This window comes from Ceratotherium simum, chromosome 13 (assembly GCF_057802395.1).
Source record: "Ceratotherium simum simum isolate JZ-2026a chromosome 13, ASM5780239v1, whole genome shotgun sequence".
NCBI classification, from domain to species: domain Eukaryota; kingdom Metazoa; phylum Chordata; class Mammalia; order Perissodactyla; family Rhinocerotidae; genus Ceratotherium; species Ceratotherium simum.
The window spans coordinates 31,058,496-31,076,532 of record NC_141912.1 but is presented as its reverse complement, the minus strand read 5'-3'; the positions used below and the strand labels follow the sequence as shown (position 1 = coordinate 31,076,532).

Sequence of the window (18,037 nt, the reverse complement as noted above, 5' to 3'; positions counted from 1 at the left end):
ACACAGCAAGGCCACATGGAGAAGCAGTGAGGTGCCAGACATGCAAGTGAAGCTTCTCGGGTCTTCCAGATTAGGTTCTAGCCACCAGCTAAATGCACCTGAGTGACTCTAGCAGATGGCATATGGAACAGAATCACCCAGCCAAGCCCTCAGACAGCCTAGCCCATAGAATCAGGGGAAATAATAAATTATTGTTGTTTTAAGCCACAATGTTATGGAGTAATTTTCATGCACCAATAAGTAAGTGCATTACAGGATTTATAAGAGAAGGAGAAGAAACAAAACTGCATTCTGGGAATAGTAAATTTTGTTTGTATGCTTTTAGGGTAAAATGATTAGCTGGCACCTAGCAAACAGGTCGGTCTGAAATTCTGTCCTGAGTAGTTCTCTAGGGTTATCAAATAAAACAAAATTAGTTGTTTACTAATTTTCAAGAAAACTTTGAAGGTAAAGTTTACCTACAGAGCATACTTGTGTAGTATCTGCCAGCGTCCTTTCGTTAGCATCTTTGACTTTGTTAGTTCAGGTTTGTACAATTTTCTTTATTAAAATTTTATAGAGGAAAACTCAGAGATTGGGAAAAGACCAACTCTGACTGGGCCTGGAGGATCTGAAGCTCCCCCCACCCAAACTTTTTTAAAAACAGCATCAGTGGTGTCAGCAGTCTGTCCAGCCCTTAGTCAACAGTCAGAGCTACCTAAATATGGAATGTCCTAAGAAGGCTAACGCCCTTGCAGACAACTCTGGAGCCTGAGTTCCAAACGAGGCATTGCACTGAGGAAGAAGGGGAGAAGGGGCACTGGAGTCAGGGTCCTGGAAATGGGAGCTGCTTAGTGGGGCCAAGTGGTCTATGGAAATCGGGATCCCCTGAATGGTAGGAGTACGAGGATGATAAGGACAGAGGACAGGTTAGCTGGTGACAGAGAAATACAGAAACAGAGGAAAATGGAATTAAGAGCTGAAACACTCACAGAACAGACTCACAAAGTGAAACAGAATTAAACTTTATTTACTTGAAAGACAGGGTGAATCCATCACTGGTGACTGGAGCTCTGAGGCTGCACTGTCTCCTCGGGAAGGTGGGCTGCGTTTGGCAGGGGCTGTGGTGGTTTGGGATCTGTGTAGATGAGCAGAATTAGAGTTTTCTAAGACTGTGGCACCTCTCACCAATCCAGAGCTCACCTACGTGTCCTCTTCAGCTCTATGTTCCCCATTGTCTCTATCCCCCTGGGTTATCCCCTGTTCTTCTCTACCACCGCTCACCTGCCTGGCTCCCCAGCTGGGCCTCAGGCCGGTCTCCCCAGAGCAGATGCTCAGGATTGTTGAGGAACCGTTGGCTGCGGTGGCATGTTAGGCAGGTCTGTACTGTCCAGCGCTGTCCCCTGCAGCCTGGGGTGAAAGTCGGAAAAAGGAAGAGAGTGCCCACGTTCAGGAGAGGAAAAGATCTCCTGTACCCAGTTTTTCCTTCACTGTTTTCCAGTAGGAATTCCACCCCCTACCCACTTTGAATGCAAGTTTGATGGTGTCAAGTCCCTGCATAAACTCTATCAATGTCTTGGTACCCTTAAGATAAAGCCCAAACTCCTTAACAAGACTCTTCAATATCTGCCCTGTTTCCTTCTCCAACCTCATGTCTTGCCCACCTCAAACTCCAGCCTCCTGAACTCTCATTTCCTGGAAAGCAGCACCAGCTCTCTTGTCTCAGGGTCCTCACTATGCCTAGAATTTCCATTTCCCACTCGCTTTGCTATCATGAACCTCACCACCACCGTAGTTTAGCAAAAGTAGTTTAGCATTCCACTCTCCCAATTAAAGCATTTTTCCACACTTATTTTAATTGTTTCTATGTTAGTCTGTCCTATAAGACTAGAATTTCAATGAGAATAACGAATCTAGCACAATAGACACATCTTAGAAAACTAAATATCTGTCGAATGAATGAATGAATGGTGGAAATCGCGTCCTCCACGATGCCAAATAACACCTATTATTATGCATGTGTGGGATTGCCTCTTAACGGCCACATCATTTCTGTACTGCCCAGATAGGGTATAAAAGCCACGCCTAAACCTTAGTTCGTCCAAGTGGAATCAGCAACATAACCCCGAGCTGGAAAAAGCCTGCTCCAGCAAATCCCACTCTAACCCATCCAAATCGAGGAAGGGGTCGCTTGCCCCAGGAACACTCACGTCTCTGGCGCTGTGTGCAGGTCAGCCCCGGGATGAGGAGGGAAGAGCAGCCACGACAGAGGGTCCTCTTCACCGAGGGGTCCCTGGGGCCGGAGGGGGATGGTCATCCGGCGCCCGCGCTCCTTCTCCCATCCTTCCCCGTCCCGCCCTCCGCCAGGCTTCGCTCCCGTCTCACCGCCGCAAAACGAGCCGCTTCGCGATGGTCCTCTCAGTGTGGCAGTAGAACCTCGCCAGCGCCTGGTTCTCGGGGTCCCGCGCAAGGACGCAGTGGGCGGCCTGGGGGAGGGGCGCGGTCAGTCGGCTCCCGGCCCCACCCGGCCACCTCCCGGTGCGCGGGACTCACCTGGTACAGGAAGCTGAGCCTCTGGAAAGCCTCGCGGTCCTTCACAGGCCCCGCCATCCGCGCCGCCTCAGTGCCTCACAAGCTACCATCCGCAGGCTCCGCCCCTCGGAGAGCCCCGTCCCGGGTGTCCGCGCAAGGGCTCCCGGGAAGTGTAGTTCCTGGGCCCGCGAGGCGCTCCCTCGCGCAGGTTCCTTGAGGTTCTTACTCTGGCGCCGCCCTGCGGCCTCACAGACCCGTGTGTTTGTAAACCCGTGTACCCGCAGCCCAAGCCCAGGGTCCCTTTATGAGTTTTGGCTTTCCTCCAGTCTTCTTCAAGCCCATGATCAGTTATATTAGGTAGACTGGAGAGACAAGTGAAACAGCAGAGGATCTTAAACTGCTAAGCGTCTTCTGGACAGAAAGACTTGCCTCTTTACGCAGATAGGTTGGGAAGATGGTTACGTGGAATTCATATCCAGCTAGACCTTCCGCCCTACTCTCCTGAAGCCAAGGGCGGATGCCTGGAAGATCTACGCACCGAAGGAATAGAGGTTATACATTAAAAAAAGCACTAGTGCCAGCGGGAGTGAAATTAGAAAGGATCGTGAGGATGGTGGAGTGAGGGAAGAGGGCTCCTGGCCCTCAAAAAGCACAGCTTACTCCCACTCTTTTCCACTTACCAAGAAACACACTTTCTGTTAAGCAATGCCGGACACACAGTAGGTGATCCTCACTAACTCCTAGTCTCAGCGGTACTGGAGCACAGAAGCCCGTGGACTGCATCACCTGCTCCTGAAACTACACCCCACCCTCAGCACAAACACACACTTCACATCCCTCCTTCTGACCTGTTTCTGTCTCCCATTTGTTCTGTTTGGCATCCCGTGTTTACCTCTGCTTCACAGTTAATGACCACCAGTTCCTGAGGTCGGAAGTAGAGGGATGCAAGCTGGAGGGGTAGAACAGCAATGAAGCCTGACAGGGAGACGGCAGCATAAGTCAGGAGAGGATGAGGCCTCTCCCCCATCTCAAAACCCCTGGGCAAGGCCTCCAGCTTGGAGGAAATGGCTGAAACCTCCTCTGGGATGAGTTTCACAAGGGTCCCCAGACTCAAATGAGAGGAGTATGTTTAAAATGTAGATGCCCAAGCCCACCCCGGACCCTGATCAATCACTGAAGGTAAGCCCCAGGAACATGGATTTTTAACACCCAGTGATTCTTACATAGCAACACAAGACTGTCATCAAATGACCACACAACACAGAGATCACTTCAGTGGATCCTTTGTTCCATATTATGTTTACCAACCAAAGCATCTTGCCACAAAGAACCACAGTCAAGGCACAAAGGTAAGAGGAGAGTCTGGACAAAGTCCTGTTGAGGTGGTAGGAGGAACTGAAATGCCCTCAATAAACTGCAGTTTCTTGTTCTAATCTTGTGTGAACCCCTGATTATCCAAGTAGCAGATAATCCAGGTCATTTTAGGTTGGTTTGGCATGCATTGCTTTACCTTTTTGGACAACATATGTACCCTACAGGCTGTTTATTTTGGCCTAACATTAAAATGATTTACATTCTCTGATGGGGAAATGGCAAATGGTGAAGGATGGCAACAAACAAGCAAAAAACTGGCTCCTGTGAATACTAGTTCCAGGCCGGATGCACACAGGCAAAAGGAAAATGCCTATACGGCCCTTTGCTACACACACCACGCTCTTCTACCCTGTCCTCAGGGTGAGGAAGACTGCATTTCCTTTCTCCCTTTCTGGCTTGGACACCTTAGCCAGGTAACAAGGCTGACATTTTGGGAGTAGCTACTTAGTAACATTCTTTAAGGCCAGGGCTTTGGACAGAAATACTTCTCTCTTTCCTCTAATACCTGACTCTCTCCTTTCCAAGTTCCCTTGGGAGAGCAGTGAAAGGGAAGATGTGTCTTGCAGAGTCTCTGGCACCTCACTTCTGAAAAGGAACAAGGTGACTGACTTCTTGGAGAAAATCAACTATAAGGAGGCAGGCAATAAGCTGCCTCTGCTGAAGGCTGAGGCAGGGACCCGGGTTCTCCTCTTCTTTTTTCTTACCCTCTCCTCCCCACATTCCTACCTCTGGCCAATCCTACTCATAATGGCAACCTTACTCTGGGAATAGAAGACCAAAGAAAACCCTCTCCCCTTCATTAGTCTTTAGGAATCTGTTCTTTTAGCCTCCTTCCATGATCTTTTTTCTAACCTTCTTGATGCCCAATCTCTGCCCTCAGAAAACTCCTCAACTTCTAGACCCATAAGAGCAACTGTCATTCATCTTTATTTCAATCTAGAGGTACACAGACCCCTGTGATCTTCTGTAAGAAACAAGACTATTCTGGGTCAAAGAACCCCCTAAAAGGATGTACAGGGGTCTCTGTTTCCTCCTCCAATTTGAGCAAGTCAGACCTCCCACAGAATTTTTGTTTCTGGAAAAGTCTCTCCTTCCTTCCCAACCCATCCTTGTGCAAAAGAAAACCTGATGGACTTCAGGGGAGACAATCCCCTGGGAACCAGCTCCCCACCGTGACAATTTGGAGGGAGACACAGCTGTGCTCTCATCCCAGCCCAGTCCCACCTACTCCTCCATATAAACCATTCTAGAAACCAAGGTGTTTCTCCCAGATGGTTCAGGACCAGAACCAGGTAGACACGAAGACATTCCAGCAGGTCACAGGAAGGAAGGCCCATAGCTCTTGACCCTGCCTCACCCCAATTATTCCCACGTCTCTACCTGTCACTCCCAATCTGTTGGGGGCCTGATGGTAAGTGGTGCAGCATTCTTCCGACCAGCCCGGATGCCAGGGTAGAAGAGGGGCCAGAGTTTCTCAGTAAAAGTATCAGTGAAGGTGTAGATATGAGAGCGGTCTGTGACGTTGTAAAAAGACAGTGTGCCGGCCTCATAGTCTAGGAATATGCCCACCCGCTTCGGTTTCACCTTGATGTGCAAAGGGGTAAAAGGCGTGGTGGTGGCTGCATATTTGTCCCCATTCCACAGCCGCACCCGCCAGTAGCCAGTCTCAGGGAGCGGAGTCAGCTCGCCCTTTCGGCTCACGGAGTCCCGGCACACACCCACTGCCCAGTGGGTCTTGTCGCCCACCTCCACCTCCCAGTAGTGTCGACCTGAGGTGAAACCCTCAGTAGCCAGGACGCAAGGGTAGAAGGTGAAACGCCGTGGTGTGTCAGGGAGATCCCGGAGTCTTGTCTCCACAAACTTGACGCTCTTACGATCTTCCGACAGGACTAGGTTAGGATGAGCAGTCTCAGGGTCCAGGGTCACATCCGCTGGCGGGAGAAGCCAGAGTGGGGAGCTAGATGAGGATGGGAATAGCTAAACACCCCTGCCTCACTCTTCCAGCCTGCCTTTACAGAGCCTATTCCCTTAAAGGTCCCCAGAACACTGTGGTTTGGTTAACTTTCTCAATGCATGATGTCACCTAACGGAGAGGGGGAAACAATGGCTTCACTTCTCACCTTGGCCCTAAAATAAACAGATAGTGATTGCTTGACTCTCCAAGGGCTGGTGGTTTAGGTTTTTGCCTCGTTCACTCTCCATCGGCCCCTGACATCATCATCTATCTCACTGTGTGGAGAAGTGCAAGACACAGTCCAAAGCCAGAAAGAATGAAAAATATTAAGAAGGACAAGATAGCATTATGGTCTAGGGACAGGGTGACCATGTTTCTGTTTGCCTGGAACAGTCCTGATTTATGACTATTTTCCCTAAGTAAATATTAATGACACTCCCTTTCACTCTCAAGAGAGGACCAGTTTAGGCAAATTATTTAACCTTTCTGAATCCCTATTTAGACAAGTGTGGGACTTAGAGCAGATGACACATAAGGCTTCTCACTTTGAGCTGTGTGACTCAGAGTGAGACTGAAAGCCAGGTAACAGGGTAGGTGTGGGTATGGGCACGAAAAGTGACAGATGGGATAACTGAAGCCCAGATAAAGTAGGACAGAAGGACTTTCTTCTCTCTGCTAGTTTCCTTTTGGGAACAACTCACCAATTAGCTGTTTAAGGATTTTCCTTAGGGCAAAGTACTGTCGGGGAAAATTGCTGAAGTTCTTTTCCAGCTCTATGGATACTGAAGTCACCTCCATGGTCTTCACCTTCTCACATCTAAGAGGGATAGGGAGATAGGGGAAGAAAGGGCAGGGTCAGGGGAAGCTCCAGCTAAGTGAGTATTCAGATGTGGTCATCTTTAGGGAGAAACTAAAATTCTCCATCCTCCCACGTTCTTCCTTCTCCCTGAAGACAAGTACTTGCTTGTTGCTTTCTTTTACCAATCTGTAGAGAGCTATATGGTACCCTGAACAGACTCTTATCTTAAGAATGAGTCTCAGAACTTTCTGGGATATTTCATGCAAATGGATAATCACCCTCCCCGCTCTCCCAACCCCTTCCTCCTTCCATCTTGTTTGGACACAGTTCCACCTGTACAATCTAGTTCTAGAATCTAGAATCTAGTTCTACATTATCTTGGTATCTTCCTTACAAGTCTTGATGCTTAAAGGGGAAAAGGTAAGGGACTGTTACTCCTGATGATTTGCTCTCTAACTCGCTTCATGGATGCAATGAACCTTCTCTCATATCCTACCCAGACACTGCATGACTTTCCCATCCTTACTCCCCCAACTCCTTACTGTATCCCTAGTCCCTAGCCAAGACCTAACTCACTCAAAGAGATGCAAGAATCACTTACTTTTCCAGGGTACTTTTGACATCCTAGAGGGAAGGAGAAAAGAAAGCAATATTGGTCCTGGTGGTCAAGGGTCCTAAAGGTAAAAGGTTCCCCCTCCTCCCACAAGTTCTAGATCTATAAAATAGGCATAGGGCAAACTGAGGGTCACAATGCAAGGGGACTCCAGAGGGATCTGAGTACATCTCTCTCAATATAATCCCCACTTTCAACTTTGGTCATCATGAAGCTTGGTAATTTATATAACTTCCAAATGGTTTCTTGTGTGTTTGTCTTTGCTCCTCAAGGACACCGAGAACTCAATGCAAGGGACAGGGATTGTGTCTGCTCTTTACTCTGTCCCCCAAGTACCAACCACACACCCGTCTCCTTGAGGATCAGTAAAGATAGTTCGACTGGTGGCATAGGAATGAATCATACTTTCCTGTTGTGGTTTGGTATCCTCTGTCTGGTATTGGTTAATAAACATTAATAACTGTGTGCCAGTCCTGATTTGTGAATACTTGGGGTCCAGAAGACAAAGAAGACAAATCTCTGCCCTCCAAGGATTTCCCAGTTTAATGTGGAAGGCAGAACACACATACATGAAAGGACATAAGAATAAATACCAAGCAATACATAACATGCAGAAAAATGTACAATGAAGCCTCACTGATTCAAATGCTGGTAATCTGATCTCTAAGATAAATGTTTCCTACAGCCTGGCTAACACCATTCATCTGCTTAAGAGAACAGATTATTTCAAACATTTTAGAGGCACCATTTACATACCAAAAGCAATATATTATTTTACACATAATTTCAAGTGTCCTTCAAACTATGTTTCTATTCTTTTTTAGCGCTAGTAAATCAAGTTCTAGGACAGAAAAGTAATGATAACTGCATTTACACAATTCTTAATGAATAGTTTTTTCACTAATTCAGACTAGACTGCCCTCCTTTCAAAAGACTGACTTGTTACTTTGGTACAAATTAAGCACATAATTGTTGACAAGACATAAGAACAAAGAAATGATTAGAAGGGGATGGGAGAAATTAGAGAAGCCTTTCTATAGAGAAAGATCCTTTGAGTATGTCTGGAAGAAAGAACTGGATTTAGAGAAGCAGAGCAGAAGAGTGAGCATCCTGGGCTGACAGAATGGCCTGTGCAAAGCTATACTGCGCTCGACCTGAGGGGCTATGCAGGAGCAAAGGCCGAACCTTAAGCATTTCGAAGCCCGACTGTAAGCACTTGCCCTCCACCTCGGCAGCCAAGTGGGCCAGGTCCCGGCGCCTGTCTCCAAGGTGAGCAGCATTTTCTCGGAGGCGCTGTAGAATGTCCTGTTCCTCCTCCTCCAGGCGTGAAAGCAACATTTGCTGCTCTTCATCCAGCCTCCTATGAAGCTCTTCAAATTCCTTTAAGATCTGCTGTCGGCGACTCTCTACTAGTCTCTGAGAAAAGAGGGACGGTGTTATGTTTAGCAAGGGCATAGGGTGCCTTTCCCCACCCTCCATGTGTTTGAATTAACAGACTTCCAGTGTCATTGGAAACAGGACACTCATGTTTCCCTCTACTAGAATTTCCTTCTGTAAGAATGGCTCCATGACTTGGGAGTGAAGACCATTGGGAAGATAAAAAAAAAATCAATGTTAAAAAATTTTTAAATTTTCTTTAATTATATTAACTTCCAAAAAAGCTATACTTTTATGTTTTGGTAAAAAAACTCAAGATATAAAAACTCAATAATATTATAACATCTACTATTATACGTATCAGAGACATCTCTACTACTCCCAACTCTAAAGTTCTAGCTAATGTAATGTGTCAAGAAAAGGAAAGCACAAATACTGGAAAGTTGGAGATAAGACTGTCATCATTTGTATATTGCAAGACATCTACCTGATAAAAACCAGAGAACCAACTGGAAAAGTATGATGTTCCAGTAGGATTTTAGTAATGGGTTGTTACAAAATATATATGTAGATTTTAGGGCTGAACCTGTTAGAGAGTTTCAATTCACTTCAGAGAACTGACAGTTTCCACCCCAACAACAGGTTCCAGAAGTGTGTAAGTAAATTACGGTAGTCCCCCGATCCACGGTTTCACTTTCTGTGGTTTCAGTTACCTTCGGTCAACTGTGGTCCGAAAATATTATATGGAAAATTCCAGAAATAAACAACTCACAAGTTTTAAATTGTGCACCTTTCCGAGTAGCGTAATGAAATCTAGAGCTGAGCCATCCCGCTCCATCCCACTAGCAACGTGAGTCATCCCTTCGTCTAGCCTATAGGCTACCAGCCATTAGTCACTTAGTCGCCATCTTGGTCATCAGATCCACTGTCACAAGTATTGGAGTGCTTGTGTTCAAGTAACCCCTATTTTACTTAATAACAGCCCTGAAGCACAAGGGTGGTGATGGTGGCAATTTGGATACGCCAACGAGAAGCTGTAAAGTACTTCCCTTATGTGAAAAGGTAAAAGTTCTCGACTTAATAAGGAAACAAAAAAAATTGTATGCTGAGGTTGCTAAGTTCTATGGTAAGAACGAATCTTCTATCTGTAACTGTGAAGAAGGAAAAAGAAATATGTACTAGTTTTGCTGTCACACCTCAAATATGTATGTATAGGATATGTAAGGTTCAGTACTATCCTCAGATTCAGGCATCCACCTGGGGTCTTGGAATGTATTCCCGGTGGATAAGAGGCGACTACTGTAGTTGCTTGAAATTTGAAACATGCTTTCTCTCAGCCAGCACATAGACTTAAACCTCTGACATTCCTGAAATTTGATAATGTAGGACTCAAATACCACCATAACCCTTTCTGAGGGTTATCAGCAAGTACATCCTCCCTTCTGTACCTCCACTGCAACAAGAAGTGATCTCCCCAAAGAAGGATTCTCTAAGCGTCATGTGACTGATGGGGAGAAATCAACCCAAGAGGGAAGCAAAGTGAGAAGCAGAGACTGGGACTCTGGAAGGAAGAAGTGGATAGGGACTGAAAGGCATGGCTGAGGGGGAATAGAGAGTGAGGCTGCAAAGCCAGGGTGGGCCTTACAAGCCTGGGGTGTCTGGATTTCAAGCTAGTTCCCAGCAGAGGCAGGCTGACAAGCTCCAGTTCTAGAGCCACTTGCTGCTTCCCATTCCACTGCTGCCTTCAAAGGGGCACACTGGAACAAAGTATATTCTCACAACATTTACCCTTAAGAAAAACACAGCCCTTTTCCCTCTACATGTATATTTAGGGGTGATGTATGGGTAGAATTTAGGATTCGTAACTGTAGTAAATAGGAAGCAAAAGTGCTCTCCCTTGTATAATCCCATAATCCCTTCTCCCTTTTTACTCTATATAAGTAGGGCAGTGCTTCTTAATGAGCGTGTTACGTCCCTCTAGGGGTATTTTGGAAATGGGAGGTGTTTTTTTGTTTGCCATGACTAGGGGGGCTCCTGGCAAGGATGCTAGGCTAGCACTCCTCCAACGTGTGAGACAACCCAGCAAGATGAATTGTCCTCCACCATTTTCTCATGTTCTGCTGGATATTCAAAAATGTGGGCCTGGAACTGAAGGCCATTTTATATATAAACACAGAGTAATTCTTACATGCTTTTAATATACCTCAATTTTTCAGGAATGGCTAAATCAAACTCATTAAGACTGTATTTTGTTTTTTCTTAGTACTTTTGTACCAAAAGTTATTTATCATTTAAAAAAATTATATCACCAAGAGCTTGTGGTATTTGAGTCAACATTACTACATAATTACCTCAGTCTGAATTTGTATTTTTTGTATTGTTGATGTCACATATAGGCACAAGGATAAAACTACATTGTGGTGTCTTTCAGGGTAGTCATGCCCAGATATTTACATATCAGATTTTATTATAAATTACTTTTCTTTATGTTGTATTATATTATCCTATATTTGGGCATGATACTCTTTTTTAAATTATGTAGATAGGTTATTTTATCCACAATTTTCATTTCAGCATGGTTAATTATAAATTATTTCTAAAAGGGGCATTGGGTCTGATTCTGGAGGTAGGGATGAGGGAGAGGGTAGGAGAATTCAAAATGGTCACAAAAGGAATGTTGGTAATAGTTTCAGAGACCACTGAAATGATAATTTACATTTTTTTTTTTTTTTTTTTTTTTGCTGAGGAAGATTCACCCTGAGCTAACATCTGTTGCCAATCTTCTTTTTTTTTGGCTTGAGTGAACCCCAGGCTAAGATCTATGCCAATCTTTCTCTATTTTGTATGTGGGCGGCTGCCATAGCATGGCTGACAAGTGGTGTAGGTCTGCCTCTGGGATGTGAACCTGTGAACCCGGGCTGCCTAAGCAGAGTGCACTGAACTTAACCACTAAGCCACAGGGCTGGTCCCGATAACTTATATTTTTAAGAACACCACAGTTCTGTTCCAGCATTTAGAAGGTTTTAAAAATTTTTAGTCGCCTCTCCATCCCTCACCTTTAAGAAGGTGATCAATGGGAAGAGGAAAGTTAATGACTGAGAATAAGCTTCATTTTCACATATTTTAAGTTTCTCAGGGGCCCTCCAAAAGAATAAAGAACTTTTTTTCAAAGTTCACCTTTGCTATCAAAATTAGTTCAAATTTTAAAAAATTCAAATGCTTGTTTTGCTAAAATGTATACAGGACTAAGGTAACAATACTTGATTTGTGCTAAAATGTTGTCACTGCTGAAAAAAATTAACGTTTCTACTATTTTCAAACCTGTGTTTCATTTCTGGTGATCCCTAAATCTCAACTCCAAAAACTCATTATTTCTTCTGGAAGCCTTCAGTGAGGTCAAATTTCTATGTTGTCTTCTTATGAACTTGCAACTGTGCTTTTTGTGCCATGTGATTTTCCATTATTTCTACTGGACTGTAAGCTCAAGGAGGGCAGGGACTGTTTTTGCTCATCATTGTTCCTCAGTGTCAAATACAGGGTTTCGCCCATACTGGAAGCTTAATAAGTATTTATTGTTTCATGTAGAACTAGTATCCCTGGTTTTGTCACATACTGGCTGTATGATTTTGGTCTAGACACTTATCAAAGTTCCGTTTCCTCTTGTGTAAACTGGGGTAATAATACCTATCTTACAGGGTATCTAAGTTCACCTTTGCCAAAGATGACTTCTAGGACTCCCTTCCCTTTGTCTTGTAGCTTTTCTATGTCCCACTGTGCCAAGTCTGGCCTGAACTCTTAGAACTCCAACCTGAGCAGAACCCTAAGACCTAAAACAACTCTCTAAGTTTGGAATGTCATGGATACCCAGTGAATTAACACACAGGACTCAATAAATACTAATTATTATTACTGCCACTATTAATACTTGTTCACTGTTCAACAGAAGAAATAAGGCAGAAACCAAAATACCATGCTACAAATATGGTAAAGCTATGAAAGAGACGCAAAATTGTATGAAAATTAAGAAAGTTAATTTCTGAAGGGTCAGGAAAGGCTGCATAGGAAGTGGCTTTCATCTTGCCTGAAGGATGGATAGGATCCTACAGGCAGAAGACGGGGAGGGGAACATTCTAGGAATAAACCAACATCATACAGCACACTTGAGTTATGAGAATGTGGTCCTAACGTCACTGGGGCAGTTCTGGGAGCTCTCGGTCAGCTCCTTCTCCTTTCCTCTCCAGTGAACCTTCCAAATTCTCCTCTCCTCAATCCTTCTATGAAACTCCTATCTCTGCACTCTCAGCAGAGAGCCTGCTTCCCTGCTTTACAAAGAAAAGGAGACCAATGGGCATGAACTCCCTCAACTCGCCAGATGTAAGATGTTCAGTCCGTCCTTCACCTCTTACATCTTTCTCCTCAATACTTAATTCATGACAAGTAATTTAAGTACAATGTTTAATGACAATGAAGCTGGATAAAGTACTATTATTTTTGAGAGAGTAGCATTTTCCTAATGAAACAGAACCAGTGCATTAAATAATGTGTGGCTAATGTTTGGCTGACTGCTGGCCTTTACCTTGAGCTCGCCAGGCTTCTTCTCCTCCGAGGACTTGCAGTGGGTGATCTCCTGCAGCTTCTGCTCCAGGGGCTCCAGGCACTTCTGCAGTTTCTCCTGATGGGTGAGAAGCAGGAGAGGTGGCATTTGGGCTTGGCTGGCAGAACCTATATCTGTTTTAAACCATTTGTTTGCTTCCTATCCGTCTCACCACCTCTTGATCCAACTTTTTCTTGCCTGTCGTTTGGGGTGTCAACTTCCTACAGGTCCCTCCCTTGCCACCAGCCTGTCCCCGTGACCTTCCTTGCTCACCAAACTTTCCTCGAACTGAATCTCATAGCTGTCCAGCTGTCACCAACTCTGTGCCCTTCCCCAACCCTATCCATTTTCTTACCCAAGTAACTACCTATCACATCACAGTGACCTTCTGTGCCCTGATATCCTTCTTTAAACTTGTCCTCCCATCCAACTCTAACCACTGACAAATATAATAAAATCTTGATTACTTATACGGTAAACTACCTTAAATCTTGTTTCCAACATTTTATTAACATAATTAAACAAAGTACTTGATAAAGTGCTAAGATATTAAAATCTCTAGTTCAAATTACTCAAACATTTACCCTGCGTCCCAGCAGTAAGTTAAACCAGATGCCATGTTATCCATTATCTGGGGAAGATGCAAACTACAGACTGGTTCAGTTTAGTCTGGTGGGGATCAGGCTAAAGTTATGGTGCCTATTCCCAATACCAATGGGAAAAAAAGGGACATTCTGAGCAGGGGGAGAGAATGAAGAAACCAGACTACTTCTCAGTTCTTCCTAAGTTTGATTTTTTCCATGTGGTTTCATTCATTTATGAAAGACATGATACATTCCAAGACCACATATACTCAAAGGTGTTACAAAAGTCAGAGAGAAATTTTGCGGTACTCCTCACCACTGCTCTTCTTCATGCTTGAGGATAACCGATCAGGTGTACTATGTGCTCACTGTATATGTAGCTCTAAGGGGACTACAGAATGAGGATCAGATACCATCTTGCCCTCAGGAGCATCTGATCCTCTACCCAGGGAGTCTCCTATCCTCTGTGCTCCTCCCTCTTCCCTCTTGTTGGCATCATGCGCCTGGTTCCCCACCTTGTACTCCTGTGTGGCATCGTCCAGTGGCACGACGGTGTGGGCCCGGTGGGTGTGGGAAATTGCACATATCAAACATACAGCCTCCTGGTCCTCATAGCAGAAGAGGCTGAGGGCTTCATGGTGCTGGGGGCAGAGGCTCTCATCCCGGATCTTCCGCTTGACAGCCTGGAGCTGCTTGGCAATTTCTACCATACTGCCTAGCTGTCGATTAGGCCGGAGACTGCGGTAGCGAGATGTCTTTCGACAGACAGGACAAGGGAAGTCCCTCTCTAGGTCCTCCCACCAGCGGGTGATGCAAGCTTTGCAGAAGTTGTGCCCACACTCAATGATGACGGGCTCCTTCAGATACTCCAGGCACACGGAACAACTCGCCTCCACCTGTAAGTTCTCCAGAGCTGCAGCTGTGGAGGCTGCAGAGGCCCCAGCCTCTAACAGACTTGTCTCTGCCATTATTTAACTTGGGAATAGGAAGGGGGCAGATAAAAGAAAAATATTAGTTGGAGATTTAATTTTTCTGCATCCTTAGCCTGACATTTACCCCCATGTTATATCCTAACTCCAGATGTAGCACCATCTTGGTGCTTTACATCTTCTCTTCCACTAAATTCAACCCATCTTTTGTTTCTCCATTTCCAAAACTTGTGACTCCCAGCCATCAATCTAATTTTTTTCCTTCTTCACCAAACTGACACGCAACCCCCAATTTCTTCTGTCTTTTACCTCTGCTTTCTCTTGTTAGAAACAGAGGCTTCCTTCAACCCAGTGTATTTCTCCTGATCCAGGCTGATACACTTATATCTTAGAACCAACAGTTCTAGACTAATGTATCTGTAGTTTAACATATTTTTCTAATATGTTAGAAAGGAGTTTGGGAAAGCGAAAAGAGCCATAGAAGTCAAAGTATTAATTAAGATTTCTTAAATTAACTATATTTTAAAGTTTAATGTTATAAAGAGTTTTATTACAATAGTCCATGGGAGGGTAAGCTTGATTCTCTGCCACTGGTCTCTTACTCTTTCAAAAGGCGATAAATGGCATGAGTTAGGCAAGGGTAACAACCTCTTCTTTTCAGGAAAGTTTGAAATTCTTCCTTTCATCAGACTAGCCTAGAGGAAGTGTACTCTCTTCTTGGAATGAAATGATTCACACAACATCCCATTTCTATTTGTGTGCATTTGGACACTTGCAACTGCTGAAAAGTGGTAAATTCATGGCAACTATAGTAAAGAGTATATTACTGAGCCCAGGCCAACAACTTCTTGAAAAGAAGGCTGACAAGTCTGTTCTAAATATTCAGCAGTGATTGGAGTCTTTTGAAATAGCTATTGATAACTAAGTCCTTGGACATACTGTGCCTCCAACTAATAGGTTCTAGAGTGGCTGGGAATTAAAAGAAAGAAAAGAGGCAACAAAACCTCCCTCAAGTGAAGCCTCAAAGAACTGGAAATGGACCAGAGAGATTTATAAAGCAGAAGACTGGTCCTCTATCCTTAAAATGTCACCTCTTTTATCCATGAAATAGTTGATTTCTCTATCCCCATAACCCCTCCTGTCCACCCTCCCTCCTCCTCCCTCCCAAGAGACTCAAAAGAAGGAAATTTAGTAGGTCTATGTGCTGATAAGTGGCCACGTGATAAGTTGGGTTAACAATGATTATTGCTGTATATATTGATGGCACACATGAAAAGTGTTTAATTTGGAGTAGGAGTTGATAACTTATTTGGATCTGAATTTCTTCCCTCAACCAGGAGAGGAGTTCAGTTCGATTTTTCTCTACCTATGGAAATCCAACTTTGACTAGTGACCCTGCCCCTTCCCCAATCTTCTAGAAATTAGGTGGCCTCCTCACCTGGAGTGAGTTGAACTGTATGCAGTTAGGGACCAGGATGGATCTGGACTGGCAAAGAAGTGGTGTGAAAGAGAAATGGGGAAAAGGTTAGGGAAGTATGGAGAGGGCTTGGAGCTACAGCCATAGCGAGGCCTCAGGTGGCTCTGGGTTGGTCATTTCTTTCCCTCTATTCCTCGTGTCTCAGTAGAAGGGCAAACTTCAGGGACGTCCTCATTTTGTTTCTAGCACTGTCCGGGGTCCCACTTTGCGACCCTCTCCTGAGCGTGGTCCGCAACTCGGTCCCACCCCGGTCTCCATCTTCTCCCGCCAGATCTGGCGTAGGGGGATTGGAGAGGAGGGAGGGGTGCGTGTCCAGGTGAGGAGTAGGTGTGACGTGAAGGTGGGATGCCCGCCGCTATGACGCAGCCGAGACCCGCGGTGACGGCGTCAGCGTTTCACCCGGGGCGGCGAGCCGCAGCGGGACGGGGGAACGGCGGGGTAGCCAAGCAACGCCGGACGCGCTGACGTCGCCGGGGCGGCAAAACGTCCGCCCGGGCCCGAGGCGGGCGGAGGCAGCTGTGGTTACGTGCCGGGGGCTGGTGACGCAGTCGTGGGGCGCTGGGACGCGGCGTGCGGAGCCGGCCGGCGGGGGCAGGCCCCAGGGCCCGGCGCGGCGGCGGGACAGCACCTACCTTCCCGGCTTCGGGTCCGGGAGTGCGGGGCGCGGAGCCGCCGGAGCGCTGCCTCCCTCCTTCCTCCTCCCCCCGCCCCCGCCCCGCAGCGCGACACACAATACTCGCCGGAAGCGGAAACCGCGCCGAGAGGCTCGTGTCAGTGGAAGCCGGTGTGTTGCCGGGCGGCCACGGGAGGGGTTAGTGGTGCCTGTGGAGGAAGGAGAAGGCGGGGGGCCGGAGGTGAGAACCAGCAGGAGGAGTCGGGGGCAAGAAGGGACCCGGAGGGGCAGGTGGCTGAAATGCGGTCGTCCAGGTGACCCGAGGAATCCTCCGGGGAAAGAGGGCCGCGCATGCGCGAGGTTGAGCGCTGAAGCCCATTGCCCGCAGGGCGCCGACGGGCTCCGGGACCGGCGAGGCTGTCCCGTGCAGGCTGCGGGCCTGGGCTCTGGCCAGGCCCGTCTGGTCCCGGGTGGGGCTGGGAGCCGCCGGGGGCGGGGCAAGGGCGGGTCGCGGACTTTGAGCTACACTTCTCCTCTCTGTGGCCCGTCCAGGGGGAAGGTGGCGAGTGGAGGCGGCGGCCAATTACGTAATTGGCGGACCTGCGGTCTCGGCTGGCACGTCACTTCCGATTAGTTGAGTTTTAGCCTTTTAACATTCAAGGACTAGGTGAGTTCTCTCTACTGTGGGCTTCAAGTACTCCTCGCCCTACCCCTGCGTGGCGGCCTTTGTTGAAATTATCTGCCTTCCCCGCCAGCGTGGGAGGCCGGAGAGAGCTGGTACTGCGACTCCGCTGTTCACCTTTGTATGCTCAGCTCCTGGCTCGGGGCCCGACCGCAGGAAGGGCGCGGCAAACACCCGTTAACTGCATGCGGGCCAAGGCCTGTTCTTTCCACTTTTGGGACTGTGACTTGAGTTTCTGCACAAGAGCAGATGGTGCTTGTGTGAGGACTCCAGACTTTTGCATTATAGCCTCCCTGCTTTCCTCTCCTGCTGCTGGAAGCTTCGCAGCCCTGTGACGTTGGAGGAAGAGGGTGAGGTGATGAGGCTGGGAAAGTCGCTGAGAGAGGTGTGATGAGCCTGGGGAGGAGGTGCTGAGTAGAGATGATGGAGCTGGGGAGGAGCTAGTGCTGGGTGGAGGTGTGATGGGGCTGAGGAGGAGAGTGTATGACGCTACTAGTAGGAAAGGCAGCTTGCCCTGCCCTCTCTGCCCC

The 18,037-nt window shown here is 46.7% G+C and overlaps 2 protein-coding genes across 3 annotated transcripts in view; one reads left to right on the top strand and one right to left on the bottom strand.

Annotated features, from left to right (window-relative positions):
• Nucleotides 1-988: 988 nt before the first annotated feature.
• On the bottom strand, nucleotides 989-16,824 carry LOC101389197 (ribonuclease P protein subunit p21). Of its 2 annotated transcripts, XM_014782933.2 has the most exons (11): nucleotides 16,174-16,824; nucleotides 14,322-14,781; nucleotides 13,205-13,300; nucleotides 8,437-8,667; nucleotides 7,240-7,262; nucleotides 6,541-6,656; nucleotides 5,632-5,816; nucleotides 2,365-2,465; nucleotides 2,190-2,272; nucleotides 1,264-1,389; nucleotides 989-1,117 (listed from the first exon to the last, which is right to left on the bottom strand). In XM_014782933.2, exons 2-11 carry the CDS (start codon nucleotides 14,772-14,774, stop codon nucleotides 1,035-1,037), a joined length of 1,497 nt encoding a protein of 498 aa, XP_014638419.2. In that variant the 5' UTR covers nucleotides 14,775-14,781; nucleotides 16,174-16,824; the 3' UTR covers nucleotides 989-1,034. The 2 variants fall into 2 exon arrangements, with proteins under 2 accessions (XP_014638419.2, XP_004424479.2); XM_004424422.3 differs by lacking the exons at nucleotides 5,632-5,816; nucleotides 6,541-6,656; nucleotides 7,240-7,262; ... (2 more) ...; nucleotides 14,322-14,781; nucleotides 16,174-16,824 and adding an exon at nucleotides 2,533-2,676.
• Nucleotides 16,570-18,037, top strand: part of LOC147915642 (uncharacterized) — a 110,112-nt gene continuing 108,644 nt past the window's right edge. Inside the window, exons 1-2 of the mRNA XM_087437804.1 lie at nucleotides 16,570-16,650; nucleotides 16,715-17,066. Coding sequence (XP_087293930.1) covers nucleotides 16,570-16,650; nucleotides 16,715-17,066 — 433 coding nt within the window. The remainder of the gene's footprint in view (nucleotides 16,651-16,714; nucleotides 17,067-18,037) is intronic.